This window comes from Eretmochelys imbricata, chromosome 6 (assembly GCF_965152235.1).
Source record: "Eretmochelys imbricata isolate rEreImb1 chromosome 6, rEreImb1.hap1, whole genome shotgun sequence".
Classification (NCBI taxonomy): Eukaryota; Metazoa; Chordata; order Testudines; family Cheloniidae; genus Eretmochelys; species Eretmochelys imbricata.
The window spans coordinates 52,755,070-52,774,293 of record NC_135577.1 but is presented as its reverse complement, the minus strand read 5'-3'; the positions used below and the strand labels follow the sequence as shown (position 1 = coordinate 52,774,293).

Here is a 19,224-nt window from a genome sequence, read left to right as displayed (position 1 = left end):
AAGGGACATTGCATTATTCAAGCCATTAACTTTGAGTGTCCTCTTCATGCTGACATTAAGATGATCACTTCCAATTATAATAGAAATAAATATCTGAAGTATTATATAGAACATGGACATGTATTGGATCTGGGAGCACTGCTGGTATCTTACAGGTCACATCTGTCAGTAATGGTGTGATAAATGAAGAGGGGGAGGTAGGACACCTAGCCAGCCAGTTAGCTATAAAGTCCCTCTTGGTGGCTGTTCTCTGCTTGCTTTACCTGTAAAGGGTTAAAAAAGTTCCCCAGGTGAAGGAAAGGGAGTTGGCACCTGACTGAAAGAGCCAACGGGAAGGCTAGAACTTTTTAAAATGGGAAAAAACTTCCCCTTTGTCTCTGTTGTTGTTCTCCGGGAAAGAGGGGAACAGGGAGCAGTTATGCTATGAGAAGCTTTAAGCCAGGTATGATCATAGATCATCAGATCACAACTAGAACTACTTATTTGGAACTCCCAAATGTGTAAGTAGATCAGGAATGTTTAGAAAGATGCGATTAGGTTTATTTCTGTTTATTTCTTAGGGCTAGTGAACTCCTCTGTGCTAACCCCAGGTGCTATTGTTTGCTTGGAACCTTTAAGCTGAACCCCCAAGAAAGCTATTTTGGGTCCTTCATTTTTGGAATTGCTCTTTTAAAATCTAGCAAAAGCCTAAGTTCCAGATGTATTTTCTTTCTTTTGTTTTTAATAACATTTAACTTTTTTAAGGACAGGATTGGGTTTTTGGTGTCCTAAGAGGTTTGTGCACATGTTGTTTAATTAGATGGTGGCAACAGCTAGTTTCCTTTGTTTTCTTTCTCAGCTCTTCCCCAGAGGGAGGGTGAAAAGGCATGAGGGTACCCCACAGGAAGGAATTCCCAAGTGTGCCTGCCTGGATTTTCCCAAGTGTCCCTTCCAAAAGAGGGGTTTTGGATTTGGGTGGTGGCAGTGTTTACCAAGCCAAGGTCAGAGAAAAGCTGTAACCTTGGGTGTTTAATACAAGCCTGGCATGGCAAGTATTAATTTTTTCAAATCCTTGTGGGACCCCACCTTCTGCACTCGAAGTGCCGAAGTGAGGAATCAGCCTTGACAGATGGTGTCCTCAGAGACATTAGCACTCCCATCACGAGAGCCTCAAATGTCAGCAAGTGAAACTTAAAAGGCACCAGGTGCTTCAGCTGAGAGGCCAGAGCAAGAGGGAAAACTTAGCCATTTTAAAGATGACAGAAGATTTTGTAAGGATGAAGAGGACAAACCAGGGTGTGAAACTAAACAAAACTACAGTCCGGGCCTTTCTCTGTGTACTCAACAAGAAGAGTAGAAAGGTTGTTAGGATGAGATATATTTAATGACTAGAGATGGGGCCCAAACTCTAAATCAAAGCTGGTATAGTCAATACAGAGCCCAATTCTCCATTGCCCTGCATCTCGTTTAGTTATTTACACCAGTGCAAAGTAGGAACAAAATTCTACCTTTCAGACTCAGTAGCATTTTTCACTCATTCTGCACTGTGTAAATGACCACCCAAGGTACAGGGCAATGGAAAATCAGGTCCACAGTGTTTAAAATGCTAGCGACATGTCTACACTAGCACTCCCACCATGGCAATAATCAGTGTAGTTGTACCAAAAGCAACAACCGTGGGAATTTTTTTTTTTTTTTTGAGGGGGTGAAGTCTCATGTAGACAAGTCCTCAAGGCAAGAATTATCTGTCAGCAACAGTAATCAATAGGGAAGCTTTCCTGAATCATTCAACACCAATCGATGAGTCTGCATTACAATAACAAAAATTCTGTGTCAAGGTGCTAAATGCAAAAGCCTTGTTTTCATGCCCACAAGGATCTTAAAATCAATACACATTCAAAGGCAACTGTCAAGTAGTCTTATTTGTATTGCTTTTCAATATTTTTACATTCTTCATGGTTCATTTAATAATAAACAGCAATAATACTTAGCACTTGTATTGGGCTTTCCAGCTGTAGATTGTACAGTGCTGCACAAAGGTGAATAAGCAGAAGCAGTTACATATGAGGAACCTGAAGCAGAAAATTTGTGCCTTACATCACACAGCCAGTCTATGGTCGGGCTGGGGATAGAACCCAACTCAGGTGACTCGCAGTCTGGTGCTCTAGCTATTGCACTAACAGAAAAGCCCAATGCTGGAGCTCCTGAATCAAAGAAAGATCAGGTTTTTGATGATAACCTCCTCAGGGCAGGAACCATCTCTTCATTTGTACAGCACCAAACACACTGCACCACACTGTCATCTTGTGAACATCAGCAGCGCTTCATTGACAGACTGTGCCAGTTTATACCAGCTGAGGATCTGGCCCAGTGACTGCCAGTGATTAACAAACAATCATTTTTTGTAAACCCATCTTACAGGCTTGACTGGTTTTCTTACTTGCATATTAGGGGATAATAGCAAAAACCCTAATTGTTACCTTTTCTGGTGAATTTTATCTTCAGTTAAAAAGTGTGTAGGCTGGAAGCTCTTTAGGGTAGGAGCTGTCTTTTTGTTCTGTGTTTGTACAGCGCCTAGCACCACGGAGCCCTGGTCTGTGATTGGGGCTTCTCGGCACAACAGCAATACAAATAAAGAAGAATATCATTTGATATTTAAGCTATTCACTTGTGCTGCGTTTTCAACAGCACTGTTAACTTAAAAATATCACTATCAATTGAAAGCACTGGAGAAAGGTATGTGTTTGAATGCAAGATAAATTACACACTAGAGCCCCAATCCTGCAATGATCTCTGCGCAGGTGGACTGCTGGGTCCATTCACAGAACCACTAATATCTGCCATCATTGCAGAATTGAGGGCTGGGGTGCATCTTTATATTGCATACTAGCCTATGTTTAATATGCTTGAGTGCAACTAAGAAGCAGGCAGAGAGCATTCAGACTTGTGACCTAGAGACTATTTAGGACCCTATACATGGACTTGTTGAGATTGCTATTTTGGTTTCCCAAAACTTATAATTATTATCTGTAATAAACTTTTAAATAAACCAGCTACATTTGCTGTTCAAGTCAAAGTCTTTCGAAATCCTAGAAAAGACTCACATACACTAATAAGCAATTTTGACATCCTGTTTCTTCCTTTAGTCATTTTCCTCTCTGTCCATTTTGCAAACAATGTTTTGCTTCTGTTCTTTGAATGCCGTAAACCTATATTTGCTTCTAGATATGTACATTCTCATGACTGGTGAGATCAATGAGAACATACACAGTTCTAGCAGTAGCTTTTGTTAGTCAGGTGCCAGGGCCCTGGCTACTGTCTTTCCTATCTGTCTAGGGCAGGGGTGGGCAAACTTTTTGGCCCGAGGGCCACATCGGGGTTGCGAAATCATATGGAGGGCTGCGTGGGGAAGGCTGTGCCTCCCCAAACAGCCTGGCCCCTGCCCCCATCCGCCCCCTCCCACTTCCCGCCCACTGATTGCCCCCGTCAGAACCCCCGACCCATCCAAACCCCCCTTCTCCTTGTCTCCTCGCCGCCCCGTCCCAGGACCTCCTGCCCCTAACCGCCCTCCCGGGACCCCACCCCTTATCCAACCACCACCACCCCACCCCTCCGTCCCTGGACTGCCCATCCCCTATCCACACCCCCACCCCCGACAGGCCCCCCGAGACTCCCACGCCTATCCAACCCCTGCTGTTCCCGTCCCCTGACTGTCCCAACCCCTATCTACCCCCTGGGACCCCAACCCCTATCCAACGCCCCCCCTGCTCCCCATCCCCTTACCGCCCCCTCCCAGAACCTCCACCCCATCCAACTGCTCTCTATCCCCTGACTGCCCCCCGGGACCTCTGCCCCTTATCCAACCACCTCCCCCCCACCCCCTTACCAGGCCGCTCAGAGCAGCAGGACTGGCTTATTGGAAAGCCTGGGAGGTGGTCGGGCGCAAGCTGGGCTGCCCATACGATGGCGTCACTGTGGGGGAGGGGCCGGGGGCTAGCCTCCCTGGCCGGGAGCTCAAGGGCTCGGCAGGATGGTTCTGCGGGCCAGATGTGGCCCGCAGGCCATAGTTTGCCCACCTCTGGTCTAGGGCATAGCTGAGGTAGTTTTTGATAATATTTAAAGTTGAACGGAGACGCTTCTCTAGATGTTAACTGTCTTAAAGCTGCTTATATCTTGGTCTTGCACTCCTTATGTGTGCTCCCTCCCTGGGCTGCTAGGACTCTATGTCCGTAGTCACAACAGTCACAGAGGGCTGTTGTAGTCTCTGGAGAGGCTGGATGACTGCCCATGTGGCCGCTTACGTGGAACAAACAGAGAAATCAGGTTTTGTCAAAAGCCAAACTTAACCAGAGCCAACTGAGTCAGGGCCAGGACACAGAGAAGCTGAAATTTATCCTCCCTTTACTGTTGTCTTTGGCCTACGCAGAGTGTACCAAAAATCTCTTCCCCAAGGCAGGCATGCCCTTGCCCACACTAGACTGTATTTTCAAAATGGGTTTGTAAGAGGGGCTGCCCAGTATTGAAACATAAGTGGGACTAGAGAAAGATGGCTAGGTTTCAAGATGGATCCATTTTGGCATGACACCTGGAATGGACACTCAGCAATATAAGTTGGCCACCAATAAACATGTCTTTTCTACAGTTCTGCCCGCCTGTCACACCATTTATTGCTAACAAAATGCTCACCCTTTAAAAGAAGCAAGCAATATGAAAGCAGCTTAAACAAAGATGTCTCTTTCTCTTTAAGACCAAAATCAGTTCTTCAGGGGTCATTTTTCCAAAGCAACAGAGAAATTAACCACACAAGCAGGATGTAGCTCAATAGCACAGGCCTGCCTTCAAGCAAGAAGTATGTAAAGAAGGGACCACTGCTCCCAAACATAGTACACAGGAGCTTAACTCATTCCCTGGAGTCTCCCAACCAAACCCTTAATGTCTTATGAGTTTCTGTTACTGAGGCCCAGCTGTCAGCTGCATCTTCCAAAACAAGCCACAGCTATGGGCTTCTCTCTAGAACCTGACAAAAGTTAAAGGTGGCTGGCCCAAAATTTTTAAAAACTAGATTTCGTCCTTTGTTTTTGCTTCTTTATGATGAATAAAGAAGGATTGAAAGGTTGGTTTGTTTAGGTTTTTTGTTTCTTGGAGGGGTCGTTTGGTTTTGGTTTGTTGGTTTTTTTACAACAGGCTTTCAGGCCTTTTTCGTCCATTATGAAGAAGCAAAAAGGGGCACAAATCTGTTTTTTTCCTTTGCAAGAGGCAGTCTTCCCTACACGTTGAGTTGTTCCCCTCCACTCAATGGAAAGGCTTAATTCCTTCATGGTCCAGCTGAGAATATGATATATAAACCATGAGAGCAGAGTAATCCCATATGGATGTTAGCTTGCACATGCCCTTGCCCATATTGCACTAATAACTAGGATTTTTTTACTTCACTGGGGTCCATGGGGGCACAATCATTATGCTCACATATGAAATGTGGCCCAGCCTGATAAGATATTAGGCAGTATCTAACTGTACCTGCTGTGAGAGTTAAGTGGAAGGCCTAATGAAGAACAACCTTCCAGTTCTCACCAGAAAACTCCACCATGAAATTTAATAGTTGCTACCCCATGCCTCTGCCTACACTTATCTAGGCCCTGACCAATGAACTTGTCAGTGGACCTCTGTGCCCACAGGAAACCCCACTGATGTCAATGGAGAGCTCAAACGGAGTTCATTGCAGCATGGGGGATTCACCATGTAGGGGACACAAGGGAACAAGCAACTCAGAAGTTCTGCACTCTCTGGGGAGGTCCTGAATTCAGGAAGCACCAGCTTACGGAATCTATTTAAAGCCTATTACCATAGTATCAGAGAGACTCATATTCATTCATGAATTTAGCCTCACAATCCCCCCGAGAGGTAGAGAAGTTCTGTCATCCACATTGCACAGATGGGGAACTGAGGCTCAGAAAAGCTAAGGGACTTGCCCAAGATCACAGAGGAAGTCAGTGGAAGAGAGGAAATCCCTGCTCCCAGTCTCCCAAGTCCCAGGCTAGCATCCCAATCACTGGAACCATCCTTCTGCAAAATGATGAGACACAATGGTTTAAACATGGTTCTGCCCCAACCGTTACACGGGAAAATCTGGTTCTGGCTCTTGTTCCTTGAGGCTGCCAAGAAAGAGAAGGGAAAAACTACAAATAAAAAAAGGCCACCTACCCCACATACAGCATATTTACTGAGCTAATTTACCGTTATCTGCTTTTGACCACTTCTGAGCTATCCACTAATTCAATTTTTATATTAAATCAAACATGTCAATGTTCCCCCATCATTAGAAGGCCCCCACAGTGAGGAAATTATGACAGTAGGAGGCGCGTGCATAGTAGCAGTTGGAGCATGAATGCAATACAATTCCAGCTGTGTTTACTGGCAGGCAATATCTTTGTTCCGAATATGTGACTCACAGGTAAATGTTCTCTCTTGCCACAGACTCCTTGATGCCCAGGATAGTCATCTAAACCCCTCCTTTCCATCTGTCCACCTCTCTTCCTGTTTGTTCGACTGGCAGGTCACTTTGTGTAATTAACTCCTTAGACAAGTGGGTCAGGGTTTTGGGCTGCGGGCAGCACTCACCTCGGGCAGCTCCCCGCAAGCCGCGACATGTCCCTCTGCTCCTAGGCAGAGGTGCATCCAGGTGGCTCTGCACACTGCCTCCGCCCACAGGTGCCGCCCTCGCGACCAATGGGAGCTACGGAGCCGGTGCTCAAAGCCAGGCGAGGACAGCACACAGAGCCCTCCATGGCCATCCCTCCGCTTAGGAGCTGAGGGACATGTCGCCACTTCTGGGAGCCAGGTAGAGTGCCTGTCAGCCCAGCGTCAACCGGACTTTTAATGGCCCGATCAGCGTTCTGGTAAAAAAAACAAAAACAAGCACCTGGCAACCATAGGGCCAGACTTTTTCCCAGAATAGCTCAAGTATATCACCTTGGGGAAGGACAGCTGATGTGGCAGTTCCCATAATCTGATCACAGCTTGTGTTCCCTGGCTGATCAGGGTAGATCTATGAACTGGGCTGTGTAATGGGACTACCTGGCTGAACAATCAGGTCACGTCTGTCTCCTATTCCATCCTACACAATAGCATGTCAGTACTCCAGAGAGAGTGCCTCCATTGGAATGGATCTGTAAGGCAGCTTTACATAATATACTACCTATAATAGGTTAACTTAATGGTAACAGCAGCACAAACATATTGTTCCTCTCTAAGCTGATCGATCATATTCATTAATTTCAAGAGGCCGCAGCTGGTAACTCATACCCTGAAATAGCTCCCCCCAGAGTCTCATTTCCAGTTGCTCATGAAAAATGATAGAAAATAAACTCCTCTCCCTTCAGATTCTTCTGCCCTTGAAGGCTTCCCAGCATGTGAAAGTGAAATCAGTTCCTCTGCAAGCAGAAGCCCTTTCCCCTCGCCAAGCGCTGTCAATCATGCTGCAAATAACACTTGCACATTTACACTTCTTCAATTTATTCTTTCATTTGCAGAGGAGCAATGCAAATGAAAATTGAGATGCCAGTGGTGTGGTTGGGGAAGGTCCTTGGATTGTGCAAAATGCAAAGTACTTGCTGTGCTGTGAATTACACAGGACAAAAGGAGACTGTTTCTTTCACTGAAAGAGGATTTATTTAAATTTCCCTTCTCAGGGGAAAATATAACAGTATCCTAGAATAAAGTTCCATACCATTGCAGTAATACAGTAGTAAACCCTATGGCTTCAGCTTCCAGCAGCTGAAGATAATGGGCACTCAGCACCTCCCAGGATCAAACCCTGAGATCATCTTTCTCCAGGCTATGCATCCACCATAGAGAAGTTTCTGAGTAGCAGCCGTGTTAGTCTGTATTCGCAAAAAGAAAAGGAGTACTTGTGGCACCTTAGAGACTAACAAATTTATTTGAGCATGAGCTTTCGTGAGCTACAGCTCACTTCATCGGATGCATTCAGTGGAAAACACCCATATAGAGAAGATACATGGAGCTTTGGGAGGGAGTGTAGGCTAGCGATTAGATCAGAGGACTTGAAGTCAGGACTATTAGGTCTTAGGGTATGTCTGCATTGCGGAGTGTACCCAACTGGTGGCTCACATGCATGCAGAGCCGTGCTTGCCGACCCCGCCTCCAAGCAGTCGCACTGCAGAGTTGCACACAACTCATACCCGTGTAGCTGCGATTATACAGGCTCGGCACTAGGATTTTTGAGGGACATATTCCAGGGGCCTTAGCGCCCCACTAAATTTAACCGCTTTAGGAATTAGTTCATGGCATATTGTGGGAAAACTTCTGAATCCTTCCCGAGCCCCTGTGCACAAGTGTTCCTAGCCCCCAGTGCATCAGTCCATTCCCAACAGGGCCACTAGCTCACCATGTGACCAGGAGCAAATCATTTAACCTTTCCCTGCCCCTATATTTATTAATATTAGTATTATTTAATTATTATGTATATTATCATAGTGCCTAGGAGCCTAGTAATGGACCCGGACCCCATTGTGCTAGGTGCTGTGCGAACACAGAACAAAAAGATAGTGCTTACAATCTAAGTAGGATTACTCAACTGTAAATTGGCTACAATAATAAAAACAACACTAAGGTACAGTGCACCTCACGTACCTCACAGGGGTGCTACAGTGCGTACATAAAGTTAACGTTTCTATACAACTTTGAGATTCTTGAATGAAGGACACAGAGCAAGTACAAACTCCTATACAGAGCTTTAGCTCAGGGACATTTGCGATCACATAGAGTAGCATAGTTTTAGAGAAAGGTATGGGATCTGCCAGGGAAACGGAAGCAGAAAACAGTCTCTGTGCAAAATGGACAATGAGAATCAATGAATCCTCTGAGTTTTGGTAATTTAGAATAAGTTTCATTTTTCAGCCTTTAGTGCTGTAAAATTTGGGTGTGAAATTCAGCAGGGGAATGTTTATTTACTTAAACAATTGCTTTTGTTGGAGGTTTTGGCTTTTGTTTTTACATTTGTGGAAATATTTTTGTTGGTGTTGGGCTTCACAATAGCTTGTTTCTACAACAGCCAAACCTTGAGCCAAATTTAAATGGACAGTGCCCCTTTACAAAGCGAGGCGTCCGTTCTGCAAACACTCACATGAGTAATTTTACTCATGTGAGCAGTCCCAGTGACTTCACTAGGAATTATTCATGTAATTAAAGCTACCCGTATGCCTAAGTGTTTGCAGTATCATGCTTCAGCAATATACTGTTAAAAAACCATGCCAGGAACTATCTGTCTGAGCCATTACATTTTTAAATGGCTTCAGATGAAAATAATCACCAATATTTTTATTCTCCATCAGGCTGCAGCTACAACTACAACTTCCAGAATGCCAGGCAACTGAAGCTCTAGTCATATGACTTAAACTGACCTCTTGCGATTTCTAGTGTCTGCAGCCACATGATAGAGTCACATGGTAGAGTAAAGATGGCTGCAGTGAGAGAAGAGCAGTTTGGAGCTCTGCAGATCTTATTGAAGGTAAAAAAAAAAAAAAAAAAGAAGACACAAATGTACTAAGTTAGCATGATGATGTTTGCTTTTTAAAATCCCTGTACTGTTAAACAACTGCTGAATTCTGCCCAAGAGGTGGCTGCATTTCACTGATCCCTGGATAGAGCTTGTAAAGCAGTTTAGGAAGAAATATGCCAGCTAAATGTGACTAATAAAAAGAGAGAATGAAAAGTATTTGAGCCTTAAATGGTGTTTCTCTTCTCTTCTGGGCTCAACACTTTGGAAGCTGCTGCTTATAGAGATGAACTGTATGTAGTCATTTATGCAAACTTTGGAGACAAGGGAGAGGAGGTTTTAAATTGGTGACGCATTCAAAAAATGCTGTCTCCCCATGGTGGATCAATTCCATGCACATAAATGAGCTCTACAAGCCCTGTCGCCTCTTAAGGACAGAACCAGAAGAATGAAAAATGAAAGCTTCTGTATTAATAAATGACACCCCTGCCCCCATCCTTTCAAGCAGTATTTTTTTCCTGATTGGTGTGGTCAGGTAGCATTGTAACAGGATTTGTAGGACTGATTTAATTTGTCGCTCTTTTAAGGATTAAAAAAAAAGGGGGGGGGATTCCATTTTTGAAAACACACATAAATAATTCAGCAACACAGTATGATCTGAACACAGGATTCGGAGCCTGGTGCTCCTAAATTCCAATTCTGCTCCTGCCACCAACTCCCTATGTGGCCTCAGGCAAATCACTTCTCTGTCTGCAAAATTAGTATAATGCCAACCTGTTGCACAGGAAAGTTTTGAAGCGTAAGTAGTTATTAGTTCAGTGCTTTGCAGTTGTAAAACACTATAGAAGTACTCACTGGTTTCTCTGCATATAAACAATGGTTTCTGAACCCTGCGCTCATTATTTTCCAGGCTTCCTCAAAGGACGTAGTTAGACAACTATGCCAAGAGTGCTTTTCTAGCTCAACAAGAGGCTCAAGCAAATTGATTGACAGCACCTGTTCCAATCTGTCTGTGACATCAGAAGAAGCAGCTCAAGTAAGAGGGCAATGACACTTCAGCAATGACAATAGTCTTATTGACAGGGCCTGCATGTAACAGGTGCTTTTCCCTCTGGCTCCTCTCTTCACAAGCAGCCAAACACTGGTGAGAAGCAGATTTTGAAACTAAAAGCAGTTAGTTAATAATCTGCTTTCACTGTGATGGCTAATGAGGCAGTACAAAGTCCTCAGTGCTGCAGTCAGGCTGGCTCAGAACTCCACTGGGTCTCTGTGTTGGCCTGTGAGGACAGGACGTCCTCACAGATACTTGAGCACAAAATGAGAAATTCTGCTCAGTCAAAATGGATACAAATTCAATATATATTCATCTACCTTACAGCAGGGGTCATGAATTGGGTCAATGTTAGCAAAGCCCCTTAAAGATCTAAAGTGCTTAAATATAATGAAGCAATTGTAGCAGCGTATGAACAAACATTAAATGCTTTTAAAAGCCACTCTGAATTATTTCATGCAGTAAGTTAAGAAAGCACTGGGTACAATCCAAACAGGTTTTTTTCCCTCCTCCATTTACCTAGCCAAGGTTTTTAATACATTGTGTTTCATTCTACGAGTTGAGTGAAAATATGGCTTTAAAACTTGCTCTGTTCAAACTGAGTTGCTGCCCATGGCTAAAACCCCAGTCCTACATCAGGATCAGCTGGCACAGACACCTGTGTCCTATAGAATACCATGCAAGATTTGGGCCTAAATCATGCTAACCAGCTTATGTTTTTTCAAGATCTAGGGTTAAAATATTCAAAATTGCTTAAGTGACTTCGGAGTTCAAGTCCCATTGATTTTCCGTTTTCCCAAGGCTGAACAACCAGTACAAAATATAGGTAGGAACATACTATAGGACGCAAACCTTCATCAGCAGTGGGATGGGTAAGGTAACCCAATAAGCATATTCTGCTTCCAGTTTCTGTAACTTCATGTGTCCAGTTCATCCTTAAATGTAATTTCTTCTGTAAAGTAGTAATATGAGCAATTAGGACGTCACTTTCTTATATTGAAGTCAGAGGGCTCTCCAGAGGCTCAGCGCCACGGAAGATGGGGCCCTGGCTGTTTTTGAAAGCCCTGGGGCAGTAGTTATAATTATAGTATTTAGTAAAGGGCTTAGTACTTAGTTGGATGACATGGCCCAGAATCTTGAACAGGAAGCTGGAGTTGTCTGTGTCTGGAGAGTGCAGGTTGGAGTACAGTGGATTGTGAGCAGCACGTATCAAGGGCTGTCATTCCTTACATAAAATGAAATTATATGACTGATTTTGCAGTTGGCTTCATGAGAGCCTGCCAGTGTGCATCTGATTGCTGGAGCTTGGCCTATGAACGTACACTGCCCTGCACCCCATCTGAAGTCATTAAGTCATTCCCCGTGCAGTATGTGGTACCCTTCATCACTTCAGCTTCTTTTCCATTATCTGTTCCTTTCCTGCAGCTGGTCTGCTGTTTGCACAACCTCACCAGGCACGTTGTGTATCGGGGCCTGTCATCTGCGGAAGAAATTCTCTCTCTTTTCCCACAGAACTTCCACCAGAGTCTAAAAAACCTCCTGACCAAGATAATTTTGGAAAATGTGTAAGTGCTTGCCATTTGATTTTCATTTGGATGTAAAGCAAGAGGGTGTTAGACATACCAAGTATTCACATGGCTGGCAGTCTGGAACACCTCAGCATTCTAAGGGGTAATGGTGTGAGCCTTTGCCACAGTCATTGAGCACCATGGGGCGGGGGAGGGATGTAATGTAATACGGTACTTCCTGCAATAGAATGGTAGATTATACCCTGGAATGCGTGCTAAGGTTTTCCATAAGAGTTTAGGAAGGGGTAAGGCAGGATTTTTTCAACAACAGGTCCCTGAGATCTCCATGACAAAATTTAGGAAGGCTGCAAGCCAGTCCCTGGTATCAAAAAGATTGAGAAACATGGCGGTAGGGGACAAGCCCTCAGTCTGTCGATGGTAGTTATCTAGCCTCCATTACCATGGTATCTGAGCACCTCAATCTTTAATGTATTTATCCTCACAACACCCCTGAGAGCAAGTACTACTTTCCCGGTGTTACAGAGGGAACTGAGACTGAGACAAATAAAGACCCAGATCCACAAAGGTATTAAGGTGCCTAAACTCCAGTTTCAGGCTTCACTGTGATCCACAAAACTCTCGCCAAATCATGTAGGCATCTAAATTCACATGTGTAAACTCAGCCTAAATTTTCAGGGTAACACTTCCGTCAGGGCCTGAGTTTGTGCCTCTGAGCACATGCACTGCTGCTTCCTTCTAGGCATCCAGACTTCCATCTAAGCCCCAGAGCAATCCGTGCACTCTTAACTACTGATCTACGGGATTTTCTCAAGCTCTGAGTCATTGGGTTGGCGAGAGAGAGAATGCGTGACTCTGTAGTTCTGGGTGGGAGATCCAGATTCTAGTTCCCCTGCTCCAGTCACTTCTATTTATACACAGTGGAACAGCTTCAACAGGAGAGACTGAGGGAGCCCTGTGTTAGAATATCCTATAGCTCAGTGGTTAGAGCATTCTCCTGAGAGGTGGGAGACCTTTGTTAAAATCCTTTGTGTCCTTCAAGCAGAGGGGTGGAATTGAACCTGGGTCTCCCACATGATTCTGGTGAGAGCACTCACCTGGGATAAGTTATAAGGGGGGGTAGTACCACCTTTCCATCCTCCTCCAGCTGTTTTATGTGGACAGAGGCAAGCACCTAACTCATTTTCACAAGAAATGACTTAGGCACTTAAGTCATATGATTCCAGCAGAGGGGTTCCTGGTTGCAGATCACTAGCAAAGATAGGTGCCTCCCTGCAGCCCATATATAGTGCCTATCTCTGTGAGAGGGGTGGGGCTTAGGTGGCTCCCCGTCTAATGCACTGGCTTTTGTGGATCTAGTTCAAAGGCATCTCTCTCTCTCTCCCCCATTCATTTTATGGGCCCATGGCACCTAACTCAGGTGTTGCGGATTGCAGTGTTGTTCCTGTGGTTTTCTAGACACCTAAAAGGTATTGCAACACCTACGTCCTTTTGTGATCCGGGCCTAAGTGACTAGCCCAAGGAAGCATGTGGTAGAGCAGGGAATTGAACCTCTGTCACTTAAATCCCAGACTAGTGCCTTAACCAATGGCCCATTATTACCACCTATCAGACTGTCTCACAGGTAAGGGAGAAAATTTAAAGATTAAAGCTTATGCTGTGGAGCCTGAAGATAAATGTACAGGTCATCAGTAAATTGCACTGAGTTTCTGATGGTAAAGCAATTTTGTCTTGAATACCACGGCCAACCTTCTCCTTTGTTCTAGTTTCTTCACCCCATCAACTCTTCCAGTTGGTACAATAAAGTTGCCACCTGCTATGGCTAGTCTCATATCTCCACCCATTTTTTCTGACTGATCCTTCAGAAAGGAGCCACACTACTCACCATCCCTGTTCTGCACTGCTGCTGTAATCTCTTTTAAAGCCCTGATCATATATTTTTTTCTCTCTTCCCTTTCACAGCTCCGTCTGGAGGAGTGAAGCACAATCAAGTCAGAGTAAGTAGCAGGTTGCATTTTAAGGCTATGAATATTTCCAAAATGATTAGCAAGACCTTGAAATGTAAAACTCTGAGGTATACTAAAATGGTGTTTGCCAAACTTCTTTGAAAACTGAGCCCCCCTTCAGGAAGTGAAACCAATGTTGTCCCCACCCTGCAACCTTCCCATGGATTGTCAAGGGCTTATGTATTTCAGTGTATACATCTTCAGTGCCATCCCAAACTGTCCTTGCTCTCTAGCCCCCCACTCCCACATGGTATAGAAAACACTAGCATAGATCTTTATAGCACAATTCCTCGGCCTTCTCACATGCTTTGGTGTTTAGTGAACAGTTAACAATGCGGACAATTAAAGCATCGTCACTGGCATCTGAATTAGTCCCCTTTTAAGTGCCTGGACAGTTCACGCCTCAGAGACATTTTTTCAAGCTGTCTGCAAACTCAGGCAGATGTCTGCATTGATTACACTTGCTACACTGTTTTTTTAAAGCTTTTATTTGAAAGAGTTTTCTTTCTAAAGCAAGCTGACACTCTAGAGAACAACTCGAGGCCAGTGTGGGCCCTCTTTGCCCCTCCCAATGGGGTAGGGGTGGGGGGCAGTGGAATGTTTTCCCGAACACTCTGGGAAAACACTGCCGTAAGAAAATCGTTAGGGAAGGGGTTTTCAAACATCTTGATAAAATACAAATCGTGGGGAGAGGTTGTTCCATGGTTGCATAACATCACTGGCAATTACAGCAATTGCTTACACTAAATATTGTCCTAACCGTGCTTTTGCACATATCTTCACATTGAGTATGATCTAGGAAATGAGATGAGCTAGCGCCATGTGCCCAACCAACTCTCCATGGCCTATCAGCAATGGCTCTCCTGACTGCTGGTGGCCCTTGGACCACGTTCAGGAATCCCTGCTCTAGGGGTTCTGGCCGTTATTTTAACCTAGTACTAACTGCTGAACATGGTGGAATATCCTGTTGGAAAGAGAGATTATTTTCTGGGAAATGGTGGATTATGCTTTTGCTGTTTATAAGGCATCTGCTGCACATTACAGAGGGGCAGATATGATGATTGGAACAACAAACATTCTGAATGGTCGATTGACATGCTCATAAAAATTAGGACAGTTTCCTCGGCCTCCAAATCTACTGGTAGTGACTCCCTTGCCAATTAAAAGACAAGACTAAACAGATGCATCTTACATTGTGTTGTGAATGCTGCCAAACACTGGACTGTAACTGGGCGTGGCTTCCAAAGACAAGCGCTTGCCACCCAAGGCTGCAATGCTTCCTGGGGTTCAGCTCTGGGGACAGATGGCAAGAGCAGGCTCCACATTGGGCTGAGTCAGTGCTTGAACTTGGCTCTCCCATTGCAGGTGAGTCCCCTGACCACCAGGCTGTTTTGGGGTCTCTCTTTGCTTTTCCTTGAAAGATCTCGGTTTCCTCCAGGTGGTGAATGGGAAATTATTTTATGTATTTATTTATATTTTTGCAGGATGGGAAAACAGTTTCCCGCCCAGCTCTGCTTTGGAATGCAGTTTGTAGTTATTTTCCAAGGCTTTTCATGTATCAGTAGCTTTTCCAGTTTGGACACACAGTGAGTCATGTGATCATCCTGCTGCCTTGGCAGACTTGCTTTAGTATTGATGCTTTTAAGCTTGCACAGCCTCTGACCTCTTAATAACCTTGAAAGACACAGCTAGGCTGTGGGCACTCTTGTCAGATGAGATGATGTAACCCTTTGCTCTCCAAGGTGGTATACAGATATACAAATGATTGAACTGTCAGCCAAGTTCAAAGAGCCTTATTCTCTTGAATGGTTTATAGTGTTCCAGGCCTCTTAAGCATGTACATGAGTATTGCATTGAATTGCTGTTGAATTCGTTAGCTCTAGTCCAATAGAAATAAGGTCCATTAGTCATCCATCAAGTGGAAGTGTCTCAGTGCTTTTAATGAATTGGCCAGGCGCAGGGAGGTGGATGTCCCCTTGCACATATACTGCACACTGGAGTTCCTTTGCTAGCAGGCATGGGGGTGGAAATCATATACTTTACATTGCTTAGTTTTCAGATCATTCCTACATGATTTATCTTTGAGACACACTGTAGGGCTCAAATCAGGGCACGCTCAAATGCTGGTTGTAAGCTGCAGGCAGCAAGCCAGTTCAATAAGGCAAGAGGGATGCTGGGATGCCTTTGGAGAGGGGAGTTAGTGAACCTTATTGCTCCCCTCCCCCAGTTCTTTTACACTCTTTCTAGGGTTGTCTTGCATGCTACCACCCTTGCGTGGGGTGCTGTGATAACCTTGTGTGCTGTTTCATTGCCACGGGAGGGGTGTCCAGCTGCCAGCCACTTATGCGTAGTGCAGAGCAGAGGGCTGATTGGGAACCAGAAGGTGCCAAGTGCCTCTGTTGAAATTAGAAGCCTTTGGTTTGTTTCAGTGCAATTTTCCGGCATGGAAATGGGATCTGCAACAGTTCGCTGGCTCCCATTGCAAAGGCTGGAATCACTGCATGTGGACAAGCCCAAGTCATTAATTTAACTAACATGTAACTTTCAATCCTACAGTCTCCCTGCCTCGGCTGGTTGATATGGACTGGAGAGTGGACATCAAGACGTCCTCGGACAGCATCGGCAGAATGGCAGTCCCCACCTGCCTGCTACAGTTGAAGGTAGTGCTAATCGATTCCAACCCTCCATGGGTTATAGTGTCTAGGTGACTGACTCTCTGGCAGCACAGAAGAGTTCAGTGACAAGCTACTCGTGCTGCTAGATGGGCACAAACAGAAATAATGCAAGAGAGCAGTATACTTGGAACCCGCATGTATGAGGCCTAGAGGGGAAACCGTGACAGACTCTTTGCAGTATGGGAGGGTGCTCTGCTGTTACGAGGAGCCAGCTTGCTGGGCCCGAGGACAACATGCGTTCTCTGAAATATGGGGACAGCATTAGCCTAGCAAATCATAAAGTGCCATCTGCCCTTCCTCCAAGTCAGTTATTCACTCTTTAGCACACCCTCTCTTTAGTAGATTATTCTGGAGATAGTGTTTGTCTCACAGTAGCCTTTGAAGAGACCTCACTCACTGATATGTTGATCAGCTGAGATGGGGTGGAAATAGCTAGACTCCCTGGACATAAAAGTTTAAATCCCAGGAGGGTCTACTCAACCCCTCATTCTTCAAGAGCCATTAAAGTGAGCTGGGATGGGCGGTCTCTTCTGGAGGAGAGATTCGGCGGGGAGAGAAAAATCTGGTAGCTGTGTACTCTGTGTACACAGAGCCCACTGATATTTCTAGTAAAGAGAGGGTTTTGCCCTGGTATCCTTAGTCAGAACCTCCCCTTTACTCATTGTCGCCTTCTCCCACAGAGGAAGCTGCATTTCATTGGTGATGTACACAATTTGGGGAGCACACTGTGGTCCTTCAGGAGGGGAAATTGTGGTGTAGGTTAGCTATTTTTAGTCCATCTCCAATCAATTCTGATTCGAATGGAAACATTGTGGGGGAGGGGGTTGTATATGTGGATGTCTCATGTGAGTGCAAACCACATTTCTACTTCAGATTCAGGAAGATGCTGCCTTGTGTGGGGATAGCCCTGTGATCTCTTCAGTGACTGTGGAGCTGAATAAAGAAACCCTAGACACTATGTTAGACGGTCTGGGAAGGATCCGAGATCAACTCTCTGCTGTAGCAAACAAATGAATGCCTGGGATGTGAATTTCACCTGCCATTTGTACCTGGAAAGGAACTCTCCTCTATTACAAATAGAGCTCTGATATCTTACAGACTGGTATCTCTCTCTTTCTCTACCAATCAAAATTTAAAAATTGTTTGATTTTTTTTTTTTGTTGCGGGGTGGGGAAGGGGGAGGTAATAACACAGCTTTCCAAAAGCAGATGCTTCAAGGTGCACTTGCTCTGGTGCCAAAAGTATTTTCCTAATGTTGTTGAACAAAAACTGGTCTCCCATTCAGAGAAGGATTTAAGGACTCAGAGCCTGACTTAATCGCAAGGGTTGTAATGGGAAATAGCAGCAGCCAGTGGAGCGAACGCTGTTTCCCTGCCCTGAGATTAGGGACGAAAAGACTGAGGCTAGCTGATGGGCTGGCTTCCTGCATTACCAGACAACAAGAGTGCTTCTCTCTCGAAGCTGTGTGTACTGAGGTGCATGCTGTACGTATCTCTCTCTCCCTCTCAATGAGGCATAGCTAGGCTACAGATTGTTATTATAGGATAATGTTTTGAAATAGGACAATTATTCTGCAGTGCATTCCCTTCTGATTGACTCCATATTACTATTTTCAAAATGACTAGTCTGAGCAGCTCACTGTAAGTAACTGGGTTGGAACATCTTTAGTAGCAAGTAATTTCCTCCTTCTGGCTGAAAAGAAAAGGGGGTTGGGTTTTGCTCACTTATGTTGGGTTTAATAGTCTTAGGCCTTGTCTTCCCTGCAGAACGAAAAAAGGTGTGAAGAGAAATTTAGATGATAAAGAATCAATAGCAACTGTGTGTACCACAGCTGGTGTCTGTACCCGCAAAAGGCCAAGTTACATCTTCATGTAAAATGAATCTTTTTAATAAAAGAAAAAAATAAACTGTTACTTGATTGACTTCAGGTTTATTCTGAATACATTCGCTTCTCTCCAGACACGTTCCCTCAGTCTTGCTGTGCCACCTGCCCTCTGTGTTGGTTGGGTCGCGAGTTCAGGTTTGTTCCTTTCTTACTCAGACAGAGCTGATCCTCTAGCTGTCTCTTTCCTCCTTTTGGAGTGAAGCTCCAGATCAAATGAGTCTCATCTTTCCTGCCCTCTCCCATCTCATGGATGTAATTAAAGGTGGGCCTGAGGCAAAATCTCATTCAAACTCCCTCACGCTGTTTTGTGGGGAAAGAGAATAGCTGAGTTGATCTAGATCCACGCTTCATGTAGGCTCCTTGTTCTATAATGTGCCCAATAGAAACTCTAGATCTGAACACCGCAGCTCAGGCCCGTCTTTAATTAATGACAGTCTGCACTTCTTTAGCATGTAGAAAAGGGTCTTAGTCCTTACAATCCCTAATTAATTCAGGGAAATAATATACAGGTGGCTTAACTAAGGCATAGAATAGTAAAGCGACTTGCCTAAGGTCTTAATGAATCATTAGCAGTGCGGGGACTAGAAC

The 19,224-nt window shown here is 44.7% G+C and overlaps 2 protein-coding genes across 2 annotated transcripts in view; one reads left to right on the top strand and one right to left on the bottom strand.

Moving 5' to 3' along the window:
• The window catches only part of PRR5L (proline rich 5 like), a 149,439-nt gene that overhangs the window by 96,476 nt on the left and 33,739 nt on the right, over positions 1 to 19,224 (bottom strand). The gene's annotated exons all lie outside the window — the stretch shown is intronic.
• On the top strand, positions 9,428 to 18,664 carry COMMD9 (COMM domain containing 9). Its single transcript, XM_077818544.1, has 6 exons — positions 9,428 to 9,505; positions 10,404 to 10,529; positions 11,970 to 12,109; positions 14,033 to 14,067; positions 16,633 to 16,736; positions 17,625 to 18,664. The coding sequence occupies exons 1-6, from the start codon at positions 9,428 to 9,430 to the stop codon at positions 17,763 to 17,765; spliced, it is 624 nt and encodes a 207-aa protein (XP_077674670.1). The 3' UTR covers positions 17,766 to 18,664.

Coding starts and splice junctions, on each gene's coding strand:
- COMMD9 (XM_077818544.1), top strand. CDS start 9,428: ATGATAGAGTCACATGGTAGAGTAAAGATGGCTGCAGTGAGAGAAGAG. Junction 10,530..11,969: donor CATCAGAAGAAGCAGCTCAA/GTAAGAGGGCAA, acceptor CCTTTCCTGCAG/CTGGTCTGCTGTTTGCACAA. Junction 12,110..14,032: donor AAGATAATTTTGGAAAATGT/GTAAGTGCTTGC, acceptor TCCCTTTCACAG/CTCCGTCTGGAGGAGTGAAG.